This window comes from Colossoma macropomum, unplaced genomic scaffold, assembly GCF_904425465.1.
Source record: "Colossoma macropomum unplaced genomic scaffold, Colossoma_macropomum, whole genome shotgun sequence".
In the NCBI taxonomy this organism is placed as follows: Eukaryota; Metazoa; Chordata; class Actinopteri; order Characiformes; family Serrasalmidae; genus Colossoma; species Colossoma macropomum.
The window spans coordinates 46,682,468-46,710,083 of record NW_023494792.1 but is presented as its reverse complement, the minus strand read 5'-3'; the positions used below and the strand labels follow the sequence as shown (position 1 = coordinate 46,710,083).

Below are 27,616 nucleotides of genomic sequence, written 5' to 3'. Positions count from 1 at the left end.
GAGAAAGCTTGGTTGTACAGTATCAATGACAGTTAAGAGTCATAGAAAGTTTAGGTGTTTGGATGAGGATATTGCCAAAGGCCACTTTATTAGAAACACCTCTTACCTTTCTGGGCTACAGTTTAAGAGTGTGGCCCATCTGTTGATGCATAATTTGCTTTAACCACCTCTGAACTTTCACTACTGTTCATTTTCCACCCACAGAGTCACTCTTTGGTGGATATTTTTGGGTGGGGGACCCATTTTTTAAAAAAAATAAACCTCAACAACACTGCTGTGCCTTATACATGTTCTAGATCCATGCGCAAAAATCTGGTTCTTCAAGGGTTCTTCACAAAAGCAGTGGTTATATACATTGTTGTTTACATGGTTAATTTGATCTTCTCTATGATGGAAAACCTCTTGTCTGCAGTTCTTTGCAGAACCTTTAAAAAAGAGTCCTGTGCAACACCAAAAAAGGTCATATAACCTTTATTTGGTACTATATAGAACCTTTTTAGCTAACTGCATGGCGTCTCGGTCCAAGCTTGGATGATCTAAGGCAGAGTTGGCTTGTTACCAGCCCACCACAAGCATGTTTCAAAATATAAAACCACGTGAAGCCATGGATGTTGAAATATAAGATAGGTGTTTCTAATAAAGTGCCCAGTGAGTATGGCTTTTTTAATAAATAGCTTGGTTATGGGAATTCTGTCTTAACCCAATTCAAATATGGTACATTTTTCATCCAGAAAGGAAAAGTCTTGTTTACAAATAGTATAACCAGTTGCATATGCATATGAAATAAAACCAAGTGCAGAGTTTTAATTGCAGTTCTGCTTTTTAGTCTATGTTACACTAAATATACTCTCTGCTTACATGGCCTGTTAGGGAGATATATAAAGTTACGTTGAGGGTTCTTTCACCCCTTCTAATGTCGGAGACTTTGAAGAAAGCTGCAGGACAAAAGGCAATGAAACCACTTTGGTGAGATTCTATTAAACTGGGGATGTTGTATTAATTTTCCTGGCGATGTCATAAAACATGTTTTAACAAGATCTCTGTTGTTGTGGTATAATGAGTATTTCCACCCCAATGTGCCCCTCGTATAATTCACATGCTACTGTCAGTGGAGTGCTTCATCACTCGTGCTTTGGGAAGGGAAAGAGAGGGAGAGGGAAGGCAGAAGAAAGAGAGTGCGAGAGAACAGGAAAGAAAGAGAGAGAGAGAGAAAGAGAAGAAGAGGGGAGAGATTTAGCCTTACAAGAAGCTGCCAGCCAGGCTTAACAAAGCTATGTTTCACATGTATAAATGTATCAGCTGGAATTACACTGCTCCAGCTGAATAAATACCTTCAGGGTTCATTTCCGGCAGCTTCGTTCACAATGAGCTCCTATGATTTACCCCTTTATCTCTCACCCCTCTCTCTCTCTCTCTCTCTCTCTCTCTCTCTCTATATATATATATATATATATATATATATAATCTCTCTTTCTCTCTCTCTTGCTCCCTCTCTCCATTTTCTTTCTTTCTATCTCTACCTCTCTCTTTCTCTGTCTCTCATTCTCTTCGTCTCTCATTCTCTCACTTTCTTTTTCTCTGCTTTTATTTCTCATTCTGTCTTTCCATTTTCTTTCTATCCCACTTTCTACTCTCTCTCTCTCTCTTTCTGTCTCTCTCTCTCCCTCTCCCCATCTCTCTCTCTCTCTCTCTCTCTCTCTCTCTCTCTCTCTCTCTCTCTCTCCCTCTCCCACAGAGCGCTTAGAGGACTAGGTCCTCTATTTCAGCTCCTGGACAGATCCCTCAGAGGGCAGGGTCCTCTATTTCAGCTCCTGGACAGAGCACTCAGAGGTCTAGGTCCTCTATTTGAGCACCTGGACAGAGCCCTCAGAGGGCTGGGTCCTCTATTTGAGCTCCTGGACAGAGCATTCGCAGGGCTGGGCCCTCTATTTGAGCTCCTGGACAGAGCCCTCAGAGGGTGGGTCCTCTATTCCAGCTCCTGGACAGAGCACTCAGAGGGCCAGGTCCTCTATTTCAGCTCCTGGACAGAGCGCTCAGAGGGCTGGGTTCTCTATTTGAGCTCCTGGACAGAGCACTCAGAGGTCTAGGTCCTCTATTTGAGCCCCTGGACAGAGCCCTCAGAGGGCTGGGTCCTCTATTTGAGCTCCTGGACAGAGCATTCACAGGGCCAGGCCCTCTATTTGAGCTCCTGGACAGAGCCCTCAGAGGGTGGGTCCTCTATTCCAGCTCCTGGACAGAGCGCTCAGACACAGAGCTCATGCAGACTATGTGTATTTTTGCCTATAAACACTCTAAAGCTCAGCGTTCTAAATATACTTCTGGCTAATTTCTTACCAGGACAAGCAAAGCTAACAATACAGATGTCCTTCAGGTTGGTGTCTGAAGGGCAGGAGGCGGATGTTTTAAAATTGTTCCAATCCTTAGTTGAATCACACATTAGAGCTGAATTTAGTTTTCATAAAAGTACTCAAAATATTTCTGCTTTTGAGAAAAATGGTGTGCTGGTCAAAGTGTTGTATCTGTTAGTTATACAGGTGTGATATCATTTCACACATCATTTTTCTCTGGAGATCCTCATCATTATTAATATAACGATAAGCTTTTTTCTTTACTCCAACATCTAAAATCTTCTGATCAAAAATGCTTTAATAAAGACGTTTAAAAGTCAAAGTCTCTCTCTCATTCACTCAGTCTCTTTATCTCTCTATCTCTGAAGTAACACTCTCTGCTCACCCTCCTCAGGTGTGTTCTGTGTTTGTGTTGCTCACTGTAGGCTGATGTGGAATAGCTGATGAGCTCAATATACCGCATTAGACATCCATCACATCATCTGTCCAAACGCAAGCCCAGCACACATGCATCACTGTGACACAACCCTCAATCACTCACTCACTGACACAGAGCGTACAGTGCTGCTCGAACGCCTGAGCTTTACCCTGACTGTGTGTGTGTGTGTGTGTGGAGGACTAGGTCAGTGTAGCCCTTTATCTCTGAAAGATGGTGTAGTTGGTGTCCTTTGTGTCTCTGTAACAAAACTTTATATCTCTAAAGCGGCAACTTTACAGGAGAAGAGAAAAACATTCTTAACTTAGCGAGATTTTACCTCATTATGCAATATGTATTGTATATCGCTGTCTGCAAAATGGTAACTTTTCAGGAAAAGGAAAAAACCTACTTTACTTTTAATGTAAGTCAGTGGAACCAGACTTTTTTTCAAGTAATTTTGAGCCGTTTCTTTTGATCCATTCTTCATGAAATTTATGCATTAACAGGCATTTTCAAATTATGCAAAAAACTCAAAAACAATAAAAATGGAGATACAAGGTTTTCTTCCGACAGCAGCAATATATAATCACTGAAAAATGTCATATATCTCCAAAATAGAAACTTAAATTCAGTGAATTTGAGTGAATATAATGACGTTTCCTTTAAGTCATTTTGAACTATGTATGTTGGTCCATTCATCATCAAATGTTCACACAATGAACGTGTGTCTGTAGTGTTTACAGATATATTACACTTGAAAAATATGTTAGGGTTACAATTTATTTACATTTTAAAATAAAACAATAAGTTATTTTCACAATTACACCTTCTTGAGTCATAAATCATTTATATAGAATTATATAGAATTCCAAGCACCACAGAAATGCTCGTCCTCACAGTCATGTGTAAAATATGGGTGCCATATTTTAAGATAAAAAACATGTTTTTGTACAGTTTTACTGCAATAATCTATACATGACTATGAAATATATGATTTAAATGACAAAGAGAACAAATGAATATTATAAAATATATAATGAAAGTTGGGGTCCTCGGGAGTCATGTCACTGGTGTTGCTGCATACCAAAAAATCTCTTATTTTGAAATAAAAATCACACTGATGACATCACTTGACTTCCTTTTACCTATTTTCTGAAGATCTATGAAGAAAAGCACATAGTAAGTCCACTGTTTTTTTTTTTCAGTTATCAGAAATTTTTATCATTTAGCTCATGATTTCATATAAAGCTTTTAGTTGAAGTCACTGGTGTGACCTACTTTATTCTTAGGTAATTGTGAAAAAATAGAATACAAATGGATTAAATTACATATTTTAGTGGATGTTCCACCGTTGAAAACATATGGCTTGATGCTTTATAGCAGCCATTTTGCAAAATGCATTTTTCATTAAAAATGTCAGTGGTGTTACTGTCTCTGGTGTTACCTTTCTTATGTGTAAGGGATACTATAAAAATATACATAAAGATTAACACTATATTAATGTCAAATAAAGTGAATGACCTGGTATCTAAAAGTGCTTCACTAGGTTAATTTATTTAATTTAGTCCAGTAAAGATTCATCTAAAATCTTTGCAGATGATTCTGACCACATCTCAGACACACTCTATTCATAAAACCAATATTTGATTAATACGCTGTTTGAAATCCAGATTGACTCGCTCAGGCAAAACCAGCTTCAAAGGAAGTTATACACTTCCAATTCATATGTGCAGCACTGATAGTTATTATTCGCCTCATGCTTTTTCCCTTCCCTGAAATACCACCCTGTCATTAAAATGTACTCTGGATTTTTTAACAATATTGTGTCCTGCATCTTAACCTGCACTTGCTGCACCTGCACAGGCAGGTTCAATTAAAATTACAAACATCTTCATTTTAAAGTTTAGGGTTTCAGGTAAGAGAAATGTGGCCAGGTTAGTGCAGCACCGCCTCATACCCGCTATTCTTAGAAAGGTGAACCCCAGTAAAAAACACGGCTATAAATATGAAAAATACAGATTATATAGTCATTAAGAATTCAGGACTTCAGACTCAAACATTTTGTGCACGAGTTCAAAGAGCAATGCATGCTGTGAAAAAGTAGGACAGCTTATTACCTGCCTAAAATTACCCAGCATTCAGCAGACCCCTCACAGCACGCAAACTCTGTTTACTTCTTCTTCTAATTCTTCTTCTTCTTCTTCTTCTTCTTCTTCTTCTTCTTCTACTACTACTCCTTCTTCTTTGTCTTCTGCTTGTATTCTTCCTCCTCCTCCTCCTTCATTTTCTTCTTCCTCCTCCTCCTCCTTCTTCATTTTCTCCTTCTTCTTCTTCTTCTTCTATTATTACCCCTCTTCATCTTTTCTGCTTCTGCTTGCATGCTTCCTCCTCTTCCTCCCCTTCTTCTTCTTCCTCCTCTTCCTCCTCCAGCTCCTCCTCCTTCTTCATCTTCTTCTTCTTCCTCCTCCTCCTTCTTCTATTACCATTTCTTCTTCATCATCATCTTCTTCTTCTTTTTCTTCTTCTTCTTCTTCCTCCTCCTCCTCCTACTCCTTCTTCTTCTATTACCACTTCTTCTTCTTCTTCTTCTTCTTCTACTTCTTCTTCCTCCTCCTCCTCCTTCTTCTTCTATTACCATTTCTTCTTCTTCTTCTTCCTCCTCCTGCCCCTCCTTTTCCTTCTTCCTCCTCCTGCTCCTCCTCCTTCTTCATCTTCTTCTTCTTCTTCCTCCTCCTCCTTCTTCTTCTCTTACCATTTCTTCTTCTTCTCCTCCTTCCTCTTCCTCCTCCTCCTCCTTCTCTTTTCTTCTTCATCTTCTTCTACTTCTTCTTCGTCTTCTTGTTCTTCTATTACTACTACTACTTCTACCTCTCCTAGTACTACTACTACTTATTTTTTCATCTTTTATTCTTCTTCTGCTTGTATTGCTTCTTTTTTCTTCTTTCTCATTCTTCTTGTTCTTCTTTATCTTCCACTATTACTACCACATTATGTGCTACTCTTACTCCTGCTTGTTTTTCTTCTTCCTCCTTTTATTATTATTATTATTATTATTATTAGTAGTAGTAGTAGTAGTAGTAGTAGTAGTAGTAGTAGTAGTAGTAGTAGCCTTCCTCCCAGTGACAGCTGGGATAGGCTCCAGCAGGAGGATGAGTGGTTTAGATGGTGCATGGTGATTATTATTATTATTAGTAGTAGTAGTAGTAGTATTATATAGTGCAACTTTGCTGCCATTTTTGTCAGTGAACTCCCGAAACAGAACGTTGTGATCTTGACCAACAAGTACGAAAAAAAGACAGATATTGGTAATTATAATCTTTTCTCTTCACTACTATTTCATACACTGGCAAATCTTCCTCCACGGTTGAGTTTGTGGACTCTCACAGTGACTGTGCAGGCTGCTGAAGTCCCACAGCGTGACTCATCCATTACTGTCAGCACTCAGCTGATTTTGGACGGCATTCTGGCCTAATCAACACAGGTCCTTGTACTTCAGTTTTAAAGAGGCATCAGATTCACATTCTGTATCTGAATGTTGAATAAGCCTCAGTGCTGTTGCTGCTGTTGGAATTTTTCTTGTGTAAAAATGATACCTCAGCAAAAAAAGTGAAGTGTAGTCAGTCAACCGAGACATGTTTGCTTTATTTTTTTTTCTGTTTACTGTTGTTAAGTACTGTGGAATAGACATGCTCATGTAGTCTCTGATACTGTATTAAATGTTGTAATTTATGCAACTGGATGACAACACTTAGCATAGCTAAACACAGTAAACACAGAAACCAGGTTGAATCTGAATTTAATCCATGCTTTTATTCTTAGTAAAACCACTGGCCTGTTATCCTGTTAATAGACAGTGTGCATTTGTCATAGGCCTGAACTCAGTGGCTGAACAGACCCGACTTCAACACCATTAACTTTTTCCCCAACATGCATCTGCCGGGCAGCCGTGGTCTTTTTTCGGCCCAGTAACTACCCTTCCGACTCCAAGATAAATGCTCCTGTCTATTTTTAATGCAATATTTGTTTCTTCCTCTGAACTGGGGGTCCCTCTCCCACACTGTGAGCTGCCTCTTTCATTCTATTAGCTGACTTTATTCCCAGGACGACCCAACGGTGGACTGCACATTTTCATCCATCTGCTTTTCTCTCATTGTCTGTCTTTTGTTGCCTGTTTTCTTCCTTTGCTCCAGACATTTCCCCATGAGGAGGCTCCCACTCAGGCATCTCTAGGAGTTTGGAGCACCACTGTGGCATTTTCTTTCAAAGGATCGCTTTCATCAATAATAAAGGAGTCATTTAAATCACTCTCCGGCAGTGTGTTCAAAGTCCCTACCACCTCCACAAGCACCTATATGTATTAAAGAGATATTTCATAGGTATTATATATATGTGTGTACAGATCTGTGCAAAAATAGGACCACCATTTGATTTATTTAATTTTCAGTCAAAATAGCCATTAATTACAAGATATTCTTTTTCATGAAAAAGCAGGAAACATATGAAAAGGGTCACTCACTCAAAAATGCTGTACACCCCTTGTTACAATTTTGGATATAAAGAGTTTTTGAAACAAATATCAATATATGTGTAATGCAAAGCACATTTTAATTATTTAATAAAGATGATATTAATCATAATAAAGCATTTATATTTCTTGCAAGTATTAAACCCACTCTCAATAACTTCTACCATGAAAAGAAGAAAATGATGCGTTTTGGAACGTGTTCATATATTTAACAGAAAATTATACAGGCACCTTTTTTTTTAGACTAAAAAATTAATAACTTGTGACAGAAAATTCAATAAATGAAAAGATAGTCTCTGACTTTTGCACAATACTATGTCTAACAATATTTCCTAAATGTATTATATATAAAATTATATTTAGAGTATTGTGCAAAGGTCTTAGACCCCAAGGCACATTGTTTAAAACCATGAGTCTTAGCAATAACACCAAAGTAACCCAAAAAAACCTGAATGATAGTCAAAGTATCATTAGAGCAAATGCAAATATACTTAAATACATTAAATAATGATGAAAAATTCTTATAGTTGATATCTTGTGTGCTAGTTAGAAGAACAAGTTTGCTTCCAGATTTTTCCTGGATTCCTCTAGCCATCACATAGATTTGTTCAATTCCATTACAAGCACTGCTGTTTTGATTTAATGATGGATTGATTAGATAAAATAGATATTGGATGATAGCCACAATTAATATTGGGCTTTCTCAAGAAGTGGTATGGAAATTGCTAAACAAACGCATTGACGTATTATCGCTATCCAAAAACTACAAGTATCTCCATTTTTTTCATTGTTCATTCTTCTACATCATTTGAACACAGAAGCTGCCCTTCTTATTGTTTGAAAATTTCATGATAAATGGCCCAATAGAAATGCTCCAATGAGGATCCTTACATATTCTTACAATGAGAATATGTAAAACCACTACTTATTATATTAATATTATTTGTATTATTGGTAATATTGGTGTTTTTTGAGCAAATAAACATTTACTGCCAAAAGAAATTGCTCTTTGTAACATATTTCTTTCAGGTGTCTACAATTCTTGCACAGTACATGTGTATAACTACCTATATGTAATAATAATATATCCCATAAGTATGTAAGACATATGCAAGTACATAAATGTAATAATTATACTCAAAACCTAAAAGTAACTTGAACCACAGTAATAAAATAGAATGGTTTTGCCATTTCAAGCTTAAAAAATGACAGGTTTACAAAGATATTAGAGGTCACCCTTTTTTTCTGGTCAGGATAAAAGATTTTTGTCCTGAAAATGATAAAAACAACACACACACACACATGGATATGAACTGATTACAATTCACAGTGTTACTCCTGTGTATGTCAACCAAAAGTGAACCCAGATTGTTAGTGACTTCCAGGTCCCTACAAAGGCAGAAGGCCCTTGTGTGAAATGTCAATAGTCGTTTATTATGCATGCCACTTGTTGGCCATTAAAAATCATACTGAATTCAAATGAGATCATGATGTGGCATCCAGCATTTAAGCAGCAATTAGTGACCAAATTTATGAGGGCCTCAAGGAGGCTTCTCCTAATTATCTACACATTAATAAACAGTAGGCCTATAGTTTGGTCTGTCTCACCAGTGAAAGCCTGCTATTTCACCTCCAATGGACCGAACTTGCTGTCAGTGCTGAAGCGAGCCACACTAGAATGAACAATGCCAAACTACTGTAGACCACACAATTTAGATAAAATCAAGAAAGTCAAGAAAGTCTCTGCAGTCTCCTCTTAATCCACTGCTGCTGCACTTAACAGACCCCGATGAAGCTTTTAAAACTTTAACAGAGTGAAAATGAGCAGCACCCGTGGGAACTCTGAAGCAGCTCTGGCTTGGAATGCCCAAGTGCCACTCCGGCTGAGTGGAGAAAAGCCTCCGGACCTGCCTTTCCCTACTGCAGCATTTCTTACAACATTTGGACATCACATTATTTCAGCTCTAGTCATACTCAATTTAAGCTCAGCATAAACTGATCGGCAGCTGTAATTAGCACTGACTCTATAGTTCTTCTATACCACAGGCTAGTATGCAGATTCTATATTTAGCATGCTAAGTAAGACTTTATTGCAGACTTGAGTGGGACTACATTTCTTCATGTATTGTGTCAATCATAAGTTTGGGGACAGCTTGTCTTCTTTTCTCAGTAAATTTTCAATTAAGTGAGAAAAATACCTCCTTTTTTAAAGGGCAGTTTCACTAATTTGTATGAAAACTCAATCATTCATATGTCAACGAAATCATTTATATGTGGTTTGATGTGAAAGTTACAGTCTTGGATTTGTCCGTAATGGTGGTGATAGGAAACAGAGTCATGTTACAGTCAGTATATTTACTCCCCAAAATGATCAGTTTTATATGTAAAGTTGATAATGGTAAAACAATTGCCTTACAACACCCTGCATGCACTTTTTCACCATGAAAGTATTTTGAGAAACATCTCAGAACTATTCTAAAACAATATCTCAGGCATCAGGCAGTGTATTCATAACCACTTCATGTAATAATGATCCACAATGTAGCTTTTAGAGCAGAATTAAGAAAAGCCATTTTGTCCTTTCAACAAAAATCTAACCACCTTGGGAGCCACAACATTTAATGTCCCTTCTTAACATTGGCTGTGAATATGTCTCAGTATGTGCTAATATACTAGTATAGGCTAAAAATATGTTATAAACCAAAACGTGCTCTGCTTTAAGCTTAGCTATAGCCACTTTTCTCACATCTCTGGCAGGAAACTTCTGTGCAAAAGTAGAATAGTATCTTGGAAAATGTCTCTCCATGGTTGATTTTTTGCAAGGCTGAAGTCAGCTCCTCGTTCGCCAACTTCTTGTTCAAATTCTCCTTCCCCACCTTAAATGGTGCCTAAGATGCCAGAATGTAACTGTGGCACCATTAAAGGTGGAACAGGACAATTTGGACGAGAAACTGACTTCAGCTTTATGACGTTTTAGTGTTTGACAGTTTCTCATTGCAGATCAAAAGTATCAGGAACCAGCTGGAGTGCTTACAAATGCACTTAAGTCTGTCAATTTGTCTCTAATTATCAATGTAAGTCTTCAGTCTTACTCTTTGTCTCTTCGTTAGCTACTTGCTAAGCGAAATTGTTGTCTGTTGGTGACAGCAGTATGCGCACCAACCTTCAGGGTTAAAGGGTGAATTAGCAGTTATAGGCTACATTAACTCCAGGATTTATAACCATTTAGTGTTAAAACCATCAATAGAGCTTTATTTCACTGCAAAGGAGGATTATTTTATTTTTACCTAAAACTCTAATTCTGCTGTGGAGCCACAACAAGACAGTAAAAGAGCCACATGTTGCAGACCCCTGGTTTAGAGACACTAGAAACTCTTTGAATGTCTGGTTCCCATCACCACTGAGAACAATTCCAACTTGCTCTGTTTCTCTAGAGTGGAGTGTCTTACATCAAACCACTCTGAAGGACCTTTTTAACATCTTAACAGTTTAATTAATGTAGAATTTGTGAAATTCCTCTTTAATATAAAACAGCTATGTGCTAATCCTTTGGGAATATTTAGCCTCAACACTCAGCTACATGTTCATCAAAATATCTTCATTGGTAAGAGGAGCAGATTTTGCCTGAACAATGACTTGACAGTTTTATTTTCTTTTAACTATTGTTATTGAAACTCGTTTGGCCCAGTGGTGTTTTAAACACCTGAAAAGTTTGAGTGCTGATCACAAGGTATCAAATGCTTGGCCTTTGGCAAGTACCGTGTAACATATTTTGTTTTATAAAAAACATGCTCATCTGTTTTAGAAACGTCTTAAAAAGCAATTTGTCCTTAAACTTTTGGTCCGTTCAGTAGGTTAAGCAATATGATGTCCTGCTCTTCTTAATAGATGTTCATGTATGGCTAAAAATGTGCCATTGTTTCTGCTTTTTGAAGAACATTCAGGCTTTCTTAAGCGAGAACTGTTGCACCAGCATGTGCAATATCCAAATTCCCTCAACAAACTTCAGGCTATTTAAAGACAGTGAGCGTCTGTCATCTTTCTTTTGCGATCTTGTCCCCCGTGGATGGACTTTGGACGGACCGTTGGCTGCTCGCTTTCATTAGACGTCTCCCGGGCGTAAATGAATCCCGTTGACAGATGGAGAAACAAGCATAAGACAGCAAAAAGGAATCGCTTTTGTCTGTGATAATTGAATTCCACCTCTGCTAAGGACTTGTGGCCTTCAGATTGTTTGCTGCAACCGCAGCATCAATGGGTGTTGGTACATATATGATGGTGAGGAGCTCTGCGGTCTCTGTCAGACAATTCACAATAATAAAGCACAAGATCATCAAGCAGCGCTGATTGTGTACACTCCTAATGTCAACATGAAATCATAGTGCGTTTTCCTTCTGTGCCTCATTCATCTCCTTTCTTTTCTCTCTTTTTTATTCTTTCTGAGTGCAACATGCTAAAATGAAAGCAGTAATGTTAACTTTTCAAGGCACAACTATTCAAACAGTGAAGGTGATAAAAAACTAGATACGAATTAATTTTCTTATTATGAATATAAATATTATCGATTGAGTGTGGATAATTAGCTGATAGCTACTGAATTGCACCTGGCTTAGGCTAACAAAATATACTGGTGCTTTAAGGGTAAAAAGGCAACAGCTTTATCTGTAAGCTGTTCCCAGCCAGCTAGATGATTATTAAAGTGATGGAGATACTGATTCATGCATAAAACAGTGATGGTGTGTGCACCAGTGGAAATAGCATTTATAGCTAGAAGAGACAGTCTTTCATTAATTATAACTAATTCAAAACCCCATGTCCAGGACTCCCTCTCATTAGGAGATCGCAAGTTTGATCCCCGGTGATGGTACCGCCATCTGTGGCCAGCGTCCAAGAGAGCACAACTGGCCTCGTTCTCTCGCTCTCTCTGAGTGGATGGGATGGCCCTACCTCCCCCATCACTCAGCGTGATGCTAGGTGTCTCCTGATGTAACAGAACTGAGGATTAGTGTTCTCCTGTGAGCGCGTTCAGCTGTCCAATGATGTTGCATTACTAGCAGTTCAAAAATGCAGTGGATGGAGGAAGCATGTGCTAGGCTTCACCTTCCTAGCACTGGTGGTATTCTCACTTATTAAATGATTCTATCTTTTCTAGATGGATGTAAGCTGGATTTTTGGAGAAGGACAACAAAGCACGTATAGGTGACCCTGTGGTGAGCATTGCCACATTTATCACATCTTTTAATATATCAACTCTGTTGGAACAGAACCTTGCATTTACAGAATGGAGAAGGAGCAATGATACTGACTTTCAATGAAAGTTAATATAACAAGAGCAGATATTTTTTGACTGCTTCTTTGGGTCCATTCATCATGAAATGTTCACACAGTGTATAAAGCAGGTGATATTTTCGAACTGTGTCAACAAATAAAAATGGTTTTGATATGACAGTGCTGATATATCCCTGCTTTAAAATGACATGAAGCCACAGGGAAAGAATATATTAACTGGGAAAACAGTATCAGGTGGAGCATAATTTTGTTTAGTATGATGTTTCATAGCTTACTGTAGTAGTTGTCGCATTTGAGTTCATGACATATAAGCTCCTTGTGGTTGTTGGCCACTACTTCACTGTTGTTTGTGTATTTTGTGAGTGGTGCAAAAATGGTTGTGCTTGCGTGCTTCTGTTGATGTTGTCTTTTTGTTTTAATACTAAACGCTCACTGTATTTATTAAGTACTATTGTATAATATTTGCATCAGTGATGTAGAAGCAGTTTATGTTTGGTAAATGTTTTAGCAGAATGATACTTGTAGAACAAAGCCACTCACAGAAAGATATAATTTCCTAGTGATTCTGATTTCATGAATGTTTCATTAATATTTCATGGATCTCGTCCTGGGCTGAGCACAGTCTAGACACACCCATAATGAATGATGATGTATTCAAAACTCAGAAGTTTTTGTTTTTTTAAGGTGGGCATTTATTTACAATGATGTTGATAGGAACCAAGGGTCATGATGTCCACAATGAAGATATAGCCCTTTTATTTAGTATCCAAAATGAGCAGTTAACCTACATGTCATATCAGTTTTATATACAGTCATATGCAACCATTTGAGCACATATGTTCTGTTGATTTTCTAAATAAAAAAAGGTAAACACATCATCTTTACAGAATAAAACTGTATGTGACATTTTTTGCAAATTTTAGTGCACAATTTCTTTCTTTCCTTTTTTTTAAGTGTAACATATTGGAAAATTTTTAACATAGAAAATAAAATGTGCCATAGTTTTGCACAAATTATATGTTTTATTTTTATTCCAATACATTAAATTAAAAAAAATAAATAGTAATTGTGAATTGAAATGTGCAGAGGTGTGTTCTCTGTAGAGCAAGAGTGTCCAATCTTATCTGCAAAGGGCCAGTGTGGCTGCAAGTTTTCATTCCAACAAAGCAGGACTGCACACAATCAGTTGTTTGAAGGCTGAGCAACTGATTAAACAAGTGTGCTCCAGCTCCTTTGGAAGGAAAAATTGCAGACACACCAGCCCTTTGTGGATAAGATTGGACACCCCTGCTGAAGAGGATGTGTTAGCTTACTTTCACTTAAAAAAAAAAAAAAAATCAACAAGACATAATTTGACAAGGTGTGCCCAAATTTTTGCAAACAACTGTATAATGTTGATAATGGTAGTGGTCAAAAAAAAATCTATTTTGCCCTACAAGTCTCTGCATGTACTTTTCTACTATGAATACCTTCTAAAAATGACATTTTAGGTCAAACACATCTCAAAACTACTGCAAAACAATGTCTAATTTTCCTGTAATAACTATGTTTGAGGTAACACTTAAAGGCAGTAAATGCTTCAGACATCTGGTCATTTTCTTTATGACTTAATTACACCAAAGTTTAGCAAAATCTGTGGAATTTCCTAAAACCACATATCTGAGCCAAGAACAATTTAAGATGTTGCTTGAGGAACATTTTTAAGAGAGTAGGTCTGGAGCATTCTGGAATATTCTGATGCGTGTGCCCATGCATACTGAAGAGTATCTCTATATTAATCAATATTTTATGAGTCTCAACACCCATAATCATCTGCCCATAGTCTCCTGCCCATCTGTGATGCACTCATCGCAGCTTGCTATGGAGCATTTCCGCTCCTTAAAAAGTGACATCTGTTGTCATAAAACGCGGTAAGTTCCTCCAAAGCTATTGAAATATTCATTTACAGTGCTACTTCAATCTCTGTAAAAAGGCTCATCATGCGCGCCTTTGCTCAGGATGAAAAACGGCAAGTTCAGTGGGTGACGAATCCACCTTCTGGCCCCTTTTGATGCAGACAGTTGTTCGGTGGCTTATTCTGAGCTGCTAGCCCGCAGGCTGGGCTGAAAATAGGCAGGAATATTCTAATGCGTGTCCGCTCACCTACAAGAGCAATTCTGTTCTGAGGCGTTGGGTGTTTGCTGTGGTTTTAGATGAGAACTTCCAAAAAGAAAGAAAAAAAAAACACAAAGGCAAAAGGTTCCACTGGCTCTTCAGGCTGTTGCAAGGCAAGACTTTGATTACCAAACAACACCAGCCTGGCTCCTCCCCACTGCCCCACAGCTACACTTTTTTCTCCTCACTTTTTTTCTCTCGGTTAGAATCCTTTATTGATTCTGGGAGTGCACACAGACCTGTCAGAGGAGCCAAGCGTGTGTGTGTGTGTGTGTATATGTGTTGGGGGGGTGTAATGCACCTCACATAGGGTGGGGTGTTTTGGTTATAGGGAAAACAGGAGGTGTCCTGTGTGTGTGTATGTGTTGCAGTGTGGTGCTGTAGGCAGGCCTCTGCCAGTGTGGGTTAGAGCTGCAGCAGCTCTGATTCATCTGGGTCTGTAATTGACCCTGTGTGTGCGTGCATGCATGTGTATGCCCTTTGTCAATGCCTTTCTTCCCTCTTTCCCTTTAATTCTCAGATTCTGTGTCTTCTAGTGTTCATTACTTGTGCCTTTCTTTCCTATTTCTTCCTTTTTGTGTGTATAGCCAGTAGCCACACCCCCCCCACACACACATACTGTACGCTAATACACAAAGAGCACAGAGATACTTACAGCATGACTAAGACTTCCATAATGCCTTGTTTTAGTGGGATCTCTGTGTGTGTGCTAATAAATCTGTTTATAATGCATCCGTGTTGTTTCTGGATATATTGGCTTAGTGCTTCAAGCTGACTGTATATTTACATGAGTTCAGTATAGTGTGTACAAATGACAAGCAGTGTACACTTAAAAAAATATTTTCACTGTGAAAGTACTGTAAAACATGATGGTCAATATTGATTTTCTTAAAAAAAAATAGACGTACATGTACTGTATTTTTACATTACTGTTGATTTACAGACGTAGAATGTAAATTCACAAAAACAATCATTTTAATAATTGTCACTGTTATTATTAATTATTACTATTATGGTAAAATACAGTCACAATAACTATTGAAGCTGCTGAATTACAGCACTTTTATTTTCACAGTGAAAATTAGCTTTAAAAAAAATCTCTGGCTTTTTCAACATAATCTGTCTTGATTGCATCCATATATTAACAGTTGATACAATAATTTCAACTGCAGCATTAATAACAGGGCATTAAGAATAGAAAATATTAAATGTGCCATACATTTTACAGGCCACATTTTATGTTTTTTTTTTTACTTCCCCAATATGTTTAATATGCTCAATTCCTGTGATTCTTTGAGGTAGCCTTTATAGGTTCAGATGTCTGGTTCTTTTCTTTGTGATTTAGGTGCAGAAATTTAGCAAAATTTGTGGAGTTTCCTTGAAGCAGGGCTTTAAAAAGATGTTAACATCACAAATTTTTTAACAATGTTAACACATTATCCTATTTTGACCATCTGTAATAGTGCAGACTAAATCCCATCATTGACAAAACACACTTTTACTGTTAATTAACAGGTTTTGTCTGGTGCTGCTCAATTTTTATTTAACTAGGGTGTTAATAACACGTTAAAATTATTCATATGTTTTGACACTGACATTTTCCTAGTTTGACCCTTCTAACCATCCATAATAGTGCAAGCTTAAGCCCAACTGCTCAAGTGCTGTATGTCACTTTGATAGAATCCGTGACTGTACCCCTCTCATATAAATAGAGCTTTCAAGGGGAAGCTCTCAGGAGACATACAGATAAACCAATGAGCAGCTAACTAACAAAAGCAATAGCAAAGTGGAAGGATAAAGATCTCCTCAAGATTCTGCGTAACAAAAATCCACAGGCAGGTTGAATGAGAGCGAGTAAATATAAGCTCTTAAGAACTGAAACGATTGACTGTATAAGGTAAATATGACATATATATAACATATACAACCACTGTTGCTTTCATTGGACGTTGGTAATGAAAACTGGAAACTGCATTCACCCTGTGGAAATCATGATTTTCATGTTAAGGCACATTTTGCCTACCCATATAGCTGTAATAAAAATCTAAATGGAAATAATGGAAAAAATCATTCTTTAGGGTCAAAATTGAGCAAATAAGACAAATGTGAATAATTATCTAATAATAATCATGAATAGTTACACAAACTAATGGGATTGATTTCAACTCATCAAAACGCACTAACAATAGAAGCCTTCAGCATCTGCCCACTGGCTTCCATTATAAACCTGTATGAGTCATTGTGTTTTCTGTTCTTTTACTAAGTGCAGGGAAACATGTTGAACTTACTATCCATGGTGATCAACTGTATGGTACACATGTTAAACATAAAGATTAGGTAGAAAAATGCTGAAGCATTCCTTTAACCATCTATGCATGTCCACATCTTAACATTTAATAGCAACAAGGAAAACATTGTCAAAGGATGTCTGTGCAGGTTGATGAGTTAAAAATACAATCATCATTCAAAATCCTCATATGAGCGTACTTTCAGATTAAAGACAACACAATGAATGTCAAATACAGGTTAAATGCTTCCCTGTACTCCCCAATAGTATTCGAAGTTCCATAGATTTACGCATCTGTTCACAAACAATCTGCCACATCTTTGAGATTTAATCATAATGTACTGTTTTCTTCATTGCCTCTGAAGGTCACTGCGCCCAACGCATGCAGTGCCAGGGTTAGAACTGTTGCATATCAAGTAGCAACCAGAGGAGGGAGCCAGTGCACAGAATAAACCTCATCAACATCTTCCCTCCGAATCGCTAAATAATCCTTAAAATCAGATGCTATTGTCAAGCTTCAGATAAACCAAAACTGTGATGTAACACCAGAACTGTTCTTCTAGTTCTAGTCGGAGCTGTCAGTCATCTCCTTCGCTTGCTCTCTCCATCTCTTTCTCTCCGCTGCGCACACACAAGCACACACAATGCCCGCTGATGGTACTACGATGGCATATTTATGCAGTGGGATGCTAATGTCAAGAGGCAGCTAGCATATGAGTCACTGCTGGAAATGCTGACCTCATTTATATATTTGTTTCTTGTTCAGGTTGCTGGTGAGCCGGCATGCACGCCTGCCTGTTTGTGTGTTTTTGTTTATGCATAGTATAGTCACATGAATTATGCACAACGGCCCACATGAATGAATCTAATGTGAACAGAATGCACATTAGATTACATGAATGGACCTGAAAAGCTTTTCATTCTTTGTGTTCAATGTATGTGTGTGTGTGTGTAAATGCTTGCATGGCTAAATCTGTCCAATTAGTCATGTCGCTGTGTGCGCTGACAAGCAGTCACAGCGGTCATAGGTCAGAGTGGTCATGCCTAGGAATGTACTGGCATGGAACATTCGGGCCAACATGATAAGGATAACTTTTTGAGGCCAATATAGATTTTGCTTTCTGACCATTTTACTCTATAATCTAAATGAAGTGCAGTGAGCGTAAGGGTAAAACCTTAAAAATGGATCTCTGATTAATATTACAAAGCCATGACACGGCTAAATCAGATGTTGTTATATTATACATACACGATTATATGTCAATTAGGGATGACGATAATTAATTGCATGATTTTGTGTAGTTAATCATGATGAATCACATTTGTCTTTTCATGCAAATTTGACCCTAAAGAAATATTATTTTCATTTTTAAAGGCATTTTGTTATAGTTATATACCGATCAGACGTAACATTATGACCACCTCTTTGTTTCTACGCTGATTGTCCATTTTATCAGCTCCCCTTACTATATAGGTGCACTTTGTAGTTCTACAGTTACAGACTGTAGTCCATCTGTTTCTCTGCATACTTTGTTATCCGCCTTTCACCCTGTTCTTTAGTGGTCAGGACCCCCATGGACCCTCACAGTACTATTTGGGTGGTGGATCATTCTCAGCCACTGACATGGTAGTGGTGTGTTAGTGTGTGCTGTGCTGGTATGAGTGGATCAGACACAGCAGTGCTGCTGGAGTTTTTAAACACCTCAGTTTCACTGCTGGACTGAGAATAGTCCATTAACTAAAAATATCCAGTCAACAGCGTCCTGTGGGCAGTGTCCTGTGACCACCAACGAAGGACTAGAGGATGATTAGCTCATACTGTACAGCAAGAGATGAGCTATTGTCTCTGGCTTTACATCTACAGGGTGGACCAACAGCGTCAACAGATGCATCTAATAGAGTGGACAGTGAGTAAAGTGTTTAAAAACTCCAGCAGCACTGCTGTGTCTGATCCACTCATACCAGCACAACACACACTAACACACCACCACCATGTCAGTGTTACTGCAGTGCTGAGAATGATCCACCACCCAAATAGTACCTGCTCTGTGAGGGTCCATTGGGGTCCTGATCACTGAAGAACAAGGTAAAAGGGGGCTAACAAAGTATGCAAGTATGCTTTCTTTCAGGAATTCAATAATGAACGGATCAAATGAACCTGAACAGGCATTTGCATAGATAGACCCCCAGGAGGTGAATAGACTGTAGTGTGAATAGTATTTTGGTGTGAGTAATAATTGTGCTTTATATCACCTCCACCATTCTATAAGACTGTTTTAGGGAAAGGAGGCCCAGCAAAAGAGCTCATGGGTATCTTTGGGTTCTTCGAGATTCATTGCTCTTGGGCGCCCCCTCTGGTGCAGTACCGACCACCTGTGGAGATTTCTCCTCAGTAATTCTGACCTCTAATCCATTACTGGAAATGTCACCAATAAAACACTGATCATCTTTTTTGGAAAGGATCACTTTCTATAATTTGGATGTTTTGAAAAACAAGTAAACACTGCTGGCAGTGTGGGGTGTTAGTAGCTACATTAAGGTTTTCTTGTTGTGAAAAACAGGGATTTACACAAGACTCTGTGGAGCTCTCAAATGTAGTTATAACTGCCTGTTATGTAGCTGTTAAATATTGAAGCGAGTAGTGCACGCTGGCAACTGGGGATCAAATCTCTGCATAGACAGTAAGGGCAATATTTCTGGCTGCCTTTGGAAAAACTCTAAATCTCTCATTTAGTCTCATCTTCAATGTGATTACACTGTCTCTTGATAAGAGTGATCACAGTATACTGTGCATGAAATTAAGTTTAATTCATTTTCCCTTTGACCCTGCCCACTAAAAATCTGTGCATGGGCCAGAACCTGCAGTTGAAAATGTTGCCATTTGGTGAACAATGTTTCTCTTTCTTACTTTCATTCACACAGCTTATGGACTTTTATTACAATGAAGACTCTCAATGGAAACTAGAGCTTCCCATTTGGCTGTTGTTTTTGGATAGTTTGCTGCTCACTGATTTATCCATAGATCTCTTGCGAGCACTGTCCAGTGAAGTCTGCTGAAGGTGCTGCTTTAAAAGCTATTCAAAAGCTGTATTTGAACAACAGGGCTGTAACTGCAGATTCTATCATAGCAACATGCACTGCTCGAGCAGCTGAGTCACAGCCTGCCCTGCCATGGATGGAACGGTTACACTGTTAAAATACATTAACTCTGTTAAAGTGGCATTGGTAATTTATTGTTTAATTCATTACTAATGCATTAACAATAAATAACATATACACGTTAATATTTAAAAATGTTTAGTTGTCTTCCAGGGGTCCCTTATAGCGCATGGTAAATGTAGCATTAGGAGTTTTGCTCCGATTGATAACAGTGTGTGTGCTGTGATTGGTATAGCAGGGCTGTTCCAGCCTGGATAGGAAATTGAACCTTTGATTATCTGGGTGTGAGGTGATGGAGTCATCCACAGTTCTCCATTTGATTGAATTGAAAACAACAGTTGTACTCAGTACTAGTGATTACACATGCATCAGTACAAGCTAAAAATAACATGCCACATTACTGGATGAAATTATCAATTGCAATTACATTTACTCGTAGTCATTTTAACTCTCTGAGAGCCGACTTGCCTGCTTGCCTGGAACAACAGGCGGAGGAAGCAGAGACAAGGCCCCAAATAAAAACACCAGGAGAGTAATGAAAGAGAATGACCAAAGAGTGCAAGGAGTATGTGTATGCCACAGACTGCTGACCAGAGCAAACAGCCTGACCATTGATTGCACACAAGCAGAGGATCAATCATGCACTGAGAGGAGAGAAGGAGAAGGCAGATGAAGCGCTGAACAATCAGATAGATAGATAGATAGATAGATAGATAGATAGATAGAAAGAGAGAGGGAGATAGAAATAGAGAGAGAGAGAGAGAGGGTTGGGGATTAAATGTTTTCTGTGATATAGGCCCACGCAGCCAAGCTGGAATTAGACAGAGCAATACAACTAGACAGGAAATTCAATTTTCAGACTCTTATTCATGTCAGGTGTGTGTGTGTGTGTGTGTGTGTGTGTGTGTGTGTGTGTGTGTGTGTGTGTGTATGTATGTGTGTGTGTTTTAAGGACTGCATCACTCCTTTTGGCTAAACGTTTAATAAGATTTTAATTGGCCTTTCAGTTTTCCCTTCATTTTCAGCTTTTCATGGGTGGATGAATTGGTTTTAGAATAAAAAGCTATTTTTCATCGTAATGTTTTTGGTAGGATTCTGGGGCATAAAATGCCACAGTGTGGTCAATTTTAACAGAAAACTCTCAGTGACAGTGGCCAGCAGTGATTCCAACCCACTGACTGCCCTGAAGGTATTATTACTATTATCTCCCTGGCACAGTGTGTGTGTGTGTGTGTGTGTGTGTGTGTGTGTGTGTGTGTGTGTGTGTTTAACTCTTTGTGAGCACCAAATGTCTCCAGGATGATGAAAACATGAATATTTTGTCATTGTGGGGACATTTATCTGCTCCTCATGATGGAAACGCCTTTTTTACCAAAAGCAATGAATTCCATTCAGTTATTGCCTTATGATTATTTTCATTATATCTGTATGTGGGGGGATAGATAGATAGATAGATAGATAGATAGATAGAGAGAGAGAGAGAGAATGAGAGAGAGAGATACAGAGTGAGAGAGAGAGCGAGAGAGAGAGAGAGAGAGAGAGAGAGATACAGAGTGAGAGAGAGAGAGAGATATATAGAGTGAGAGAGAGGGAGAGAGAGAGTGAAAGAAAGAGGGATAGATAGATAGATAGATAGATAGATAGATAGATAGATAGATAGATAGATAGATAGATAGAGACAGTGTGAGAGTGAGAGAGAGAGAGAGAGAGAGAGAGAGAGAGAGAGAGAGAGAGAGATTACATTATCCTGAGAAAAGTCCATATTGTCCTCCATGGTTTCTGTAGACCTCCACACACACGCACGCGCGCGCACACACACACACTCACGGGGGTCTCCTCTGTAAACTCACCGCAGTAGACGATCAGCAGGGTGATCAGTAGTAGCACAGCCCAGAAAGTTGCGGACATCCTCGGCCAGGCCACTGCATCCTTCCGCCTGGTCAGTCTGGACGCCGGAGCCATGAAGGAGACTTTACTGAGGCTGGAGAGGAAAGAGAGGTTTAGCAGCCCTCTCTGCCTGAGAGGGGACGCCTCTCTCCACGGCTAATTCCCAAAAAGCACATGGTGAGAAAGATTAGAGCAGCTGGCCATGGATGCCGGAGCAGCAGAACAAAAGAAAACAAAAGCAGAAGCCCCACAAAAGTCTGCGAAGTCTGCGAGTGCAGATGTGACGTATCCCTTTAGAGACGCGTGTAAATCCAATACAGGCTCGTCAGCGCGCGTGTGAGATGTTGGGAGCAGTCAGCGATGCTGCACGCGGGATCTAGACCTCGCTCGGGGTTTTCCCTCGTTCAGCCGCGCGCGCACTGTTGAAAAAAATATTTTGCCGTTCAAAACCAAAACACGTAAACAAGCAGTTTAACTGGGTTTATTCATCAATCCAAGATCTGGCGCACACTTTAGATCATCTGCTTCCCTTTTCCACTGTTTCTACAGTGCAGAGAAAAACGAGGGGAGCTTCATTTTTGCTCTAAAGATGAGACCAAACGTGCCGCAGCGCCGCTGAAAGCACCTGAGGTGGCTGTGGACGGAGCTTTCCGCCCTCTCTCTCCTTCTCCTCCTCCTCCTTCTGCCTGAAAAGGCTATAAAAATCCGGTTGAATGGTGAAAGAAGTCTTCAGAGAACGCAAACGACGAGGAGCAACAGGACTACGGCTCCAGGAGGAGAGCAGGAGGGAGTCAGAGTGGATCTAGCGCGCGACGCAACGGCAGCGCGAGCTCTGTTGATGCGCAGACAGGCTAATAAGCACGGACAGAGGCAGAGTTGGGAGAAAAAAAAGAAAAAAAGAAAAACTCTAACTTCCTCTGTGGCTCTCACTCTGTTTTAGCTCTCGGTGTTATGGCATTTTAAGCCTTTGACGCAGCTCCCGCCTACATTACTCCGACCAGCTACTGACAGGTGGTATTGGTGTGGGTGGCTCGAGCTGTGTGTATGTGCGTGTGCGCGCTCTTGTATGTGTGCGCGTTTCATCTTTTTTAAGACGTGCTAAAAATTGTGCCGTGCGTGGTCTATATGTGTACGAGGATGTATTAAAATAGAATGAATGAAGTTTTACAATAAGGAGGCGAACCAAAGGCTTCAATGGTGCATTTCATAGATAGATAGATAGATAGATAGATAGATAGATAGATGGATAAACGGACGGATGGATGGATGGATGGATACATAGATAGATAGATGGACAGATAGATAGACAAATAGATACATACATAGATTGATGGATGTATGTGTTAATAGATAGATAGATAGATAGATAGATAGATAGATAGATAGATAGATAGAAAGATAGGTAGATGGATGGATGAACGGATGGATAGATAGATAGATAGATAGATAGATAGATAGATAGATAGATAGATAGATAGATAGAAAAATAGATGACATATGATAGATAAATACATGGATGGATGTAAGTATTGATAGATAGATAGATAGATAGATAGATAGACAGCCAAATGTATTTTATTGGTCCCTAATTTGTTGCATTTAAAAATTTGGTATTTTTTCAGTTAAACCTGGAAAAAAACAACAGACAGTTTTAGAATCTTGACAATTTTGAAACAAAGAAATATCATGACAGTTAAAATGAATGAGGAATGTTCAAAACTCTGCACTATTTCTAGATCACAACTCAAACTGACGCAAATTTGTGAAATTAACCATATTAAAGCCTTTGTAAGGTCAGTTTTTTTGGTAGTCTTATTGCTTCCATTGAAGCTCGTGTTCAGACGACTCTAGGTGGGTTTGATCTGCTGATCAGAGGCTTTTCCACAAACTTATGGAGTCCATGCCAGCTTGAGCGCCTGCTGTCATTAAGGTAAAAGAGAGTCAAATGCTAAGAAATTCGAAAATTCATTTGAACATTTGCCAAAAAATCTAATTTCAAATGAATAACTTTGAATTAAACGAGAAAAGCATTTTCAGAAGTGGTCTGTATATATATATATATATATAGAACAAATGTAATTACATACTACACACATTTTTATAAATATTAACACGTACATATAGAGCAGAAAAAAACCCAACTGAAACAATCACTTTCAGTGGTATGTGACATTTGAAGTATTAATATGTGAAAATAAGTGACACATGGTATATAGGTCATAGGCTACTATCTACATGCAACTATTCTGTCCTGTTTTTCATTCTCAAAGACTATAGAGAGTAGCTGAAGGATTGTGGAGCCTGATGGCAATCTAGTTAAGATTTTCCCCAGCCCTGATTTACCTATTTAAACTTAATTTTGGGCTTGTTAATAAGATGTTTATCTGAGTTGAGTGTGCTAGAGCAGAAAACATATTAACACAAACCGTACTGGGTTCAGGGGACTGCAGAAGCAGGATTAGGAAACACAGTCCTGATGCAATCCAGATCTTTCCATAATGCTGCATTCTAGCACCTCAGCAGATGGACAGCTAGTGCACTGTCTCCCAGTGCTAGTGAGCTCACATTTCAGCTCTATACACTCATCTTACATTATGAGCTAACAGGGTTTGTAGCTTACCTGATGAGATCAAATTGAAGGTAACAATTTATTTTGAGGAACACATAATGAGGGTTTATTAAGGTTCTATTTGCTCAGTAAAAGTCAAAATAGACACTTCTATGTGGTTTATTAGATATCTGTTATGTGAAAATCACTAATAAGTGTATTTTTAGGGGTAATAACACACAATCATGTATTGATCATGAATGAATCACCTAATATGTATATATGATATATGAATCACCTAGTGCAATATAAGTTGCAGGTAGTGTCAGTTAATGTCTGGAGTATATTACTTTGGAGCTACTAAGAGTTCAATGAGTAACTAATACTTCAATACTATTGTTCCATATACTAAAGTATGGTCATCACTATTTAAGACTAAAACAAGCTAAAGTCAATTTGGATCACCCATTCTGCTCCTTTTGATGACATTTTGATGGCAAAAATGAGAAAATAAAAACTCAATTTGAGTTTTGAAAAAAAATCAATTTGCATATTAGCAGCTTGTATGTTTTTGTCTATAAAATAATGGGGCACAGATTGACTTGTTTACCACTTTTTAGTCTCTAGTGCTAAGTAAAAATCAACTGTAAATATTGTATTAATTATTTATTTAGCTATTATTAGTGCTAATCTTATTAGCTCTAAAGCAGTAAACTCCAGAAGCTACCTTTGCTGCCTAGAACCTGTAGAAATAAAATAGTGTCAATTACACACTAACAACATGTGAGTTCAGGTGATAATTTATGCACAAAGAATTGCATAATGAGTTGTTTTTTGTGCAGACAGTTATGTACTAGCACAGGTCATAATGAATAAAGATTAATGCAAAGTGAATAAACCACCAACTTAAAATAGAGTGTTACATAATTTAATTAAATTAAATGGAATCAAATTTAAATGATATTAAATGAATTTGAAAATAGTTGAATGAACTGAACTAAATTGAACTGAATCAATTCAACTGAATCAAACTGAAAATGTTAAAATGTACACTGCAGGGAAACCCCAAGACCACGCTTGGGAAACAGTGCACAGTGCAGCATTTTCCCAGTTTAAATGCACCCATTTTGAACTGGTGAAGCTGATGATGAGTCTAAAATGTGCCGTGCATGGGGGGTCCAGCATGACAACAGGAAAAGACTGCCCTAATGCAGTCCATGCAGTCCAGCTCATGTGTCTTCCCACAGAGCTGCATTTCAGCACCACGGGGGGTGGACAGCTCCTGGATTATTCACCATCAAAGTCTTCATAAGTAAGCAATCTTGGCAAGACCCTCAGGCAGCTATTTCCAGTCATACAAAATGTGGCTACAATGAGGAGAGAGCATAAACGCAAATGACCATAAAATCAAGCTATTGTTTCAATCATATTTAAAACCAACTGCCAAATTGGCAAATATCAATAGTGTTAAAACATTTATAACTGATAACTAATATTTAACTAATATTTAACTGATAACTAATGGTTTTTCCCTACACTTGACTCAAGACACTAGATTTCAGCACCAGATGGACAGCTCCTGGATCATTCACACAGTCCAGCTCTTCCCAAGATGCTGTGATTCAGCACCTCAGTAGGTGAACATCTCCTGCACAATTTACCCTACACTTGCCTGAAGATGGTGCATTTCAGCACCACGGCATGTGGACAGCTCCCTGACTGTTCATGCTTATTCCACACTAAGACAAGGGTTTGTTAAGTTAATGATCTAATTAACGAATGGGTCAAGCGTCTTGTGAGCACTAAAACAGACATTCGTGCCTTTAAGGGGAACTCTGGGGCACAGCTCATCTCTTCATATGAACTATACTTTGTTGCTCATTCGAAGGCATATTTTCACAATGAAAATGAGTCTGAATGATGCCAGAGAGGTGCTGAGGATGACCGAGCAGTTTCACCCTGTATCAGAATTTTTTTAAGGATCACAGTATAAGAAGCTGTTTTAAAATGGAAAACAGTGCATGAATTGACAGTGAATTAGTGAGCTCGGATGCGTAGGTTGGCTGCTTTCCAGGCGCTTTATTGGCGGCAGGTCAGGTGGGATACCGCAGCCCTCTGGCTTGGCTTTCACTGCATTAATTCTATCCAGGAGACAGGCCATGAGCTGTGGCCTACATATGTTTTACATTCCAAATCCCCAATGGTGGCATGAGATGCCCACATCAAACTGTAGTTAAAGAATGTGTGTTTGGGGGAAGTATGAGCTGTTGATAGTTTTTTTACCCCTCTTATTATGTCTTGGCAACAGCAAGCCTGAACTTTAGGGTATTTTGTGCAATAAACTGTCAATCATTTGATGTGCAATGGTAAAATAATGTGTTTTATGTTATAATTAAATATTTATGCATATTGATGGATTTCTGAAATGATTGTTTCCATGTCCTACACCGAAAGTAATTAGCTGAATTTACATGATTAAAATGTGAATCATTTCCACATGAATAAAATATATTACATTATAATCAACACAATCATTGCCAAAAGTAAAGTTAAAAACAAAGCCATATTGATTTAACAAATTATATTAATATGGAAATTATATAGTAATTTAAAGTAAATGTAATGCCTTACTTTTTCAGCATATTTGGTGTCAGTATTAGTTTATTAATACAGCAATAGTTTTAGGTATTTTTAGATGAATAATTTATTTTTGCAGCACAATGACAGCTGCTGTGTCTGCAGTACCTTCCAAATTAGTTCTAGTGTCTAATAGAGTCAGGCGTGAATACTCTTTCTTACTCTTACTCTCATACTCTTTTTTAATCAGTTTTAAAATAATTCATGAAATTCCCATTTAACAGTATGATTTATTATTAATCTTCTATATAATTATAATATTTTATATAATATAATTATAATATTTTAAGTCAATCTGAAAACAATTTAGGTCAAGTTTCATATCCCCCTCCCACCACTCCAACCTATCATGGGAGAATATTGT

At 38.3% G+C, this 27,616-nt stretch overlaps 1 protein-coding gene across 2 annotated transcripts in view; it reads right to left on the bottom strand.

Annotated features, from left to right (window-relative positions):
* The window catches only part of tafa5a (TAFA chemokine like family member 5a), a 149,399-nt gene extending 127,157 nt beyond the window's left edge, over positions 1 to 22,242 (bottom strand). For both annotated transcript variants that reach the window (XR_005007533.1, XM_036577365.1), the window contains exon 1: positions 22,031 to 22,242. Coding sequence is in view for 1 of the 2 variants with exons in the window: in XM_036577365.1 (XP_036433258.1) it covers positions 22,031 to 22,142 (112 nt within the window). In the remaining variant the exon portion in view is untranslated. The remainder of the gene's footprint in view (positions 1 to 22,030) is intronic.
* Positions 22,243 to 27,616: the final 5,374 nt, after the last annotated feature.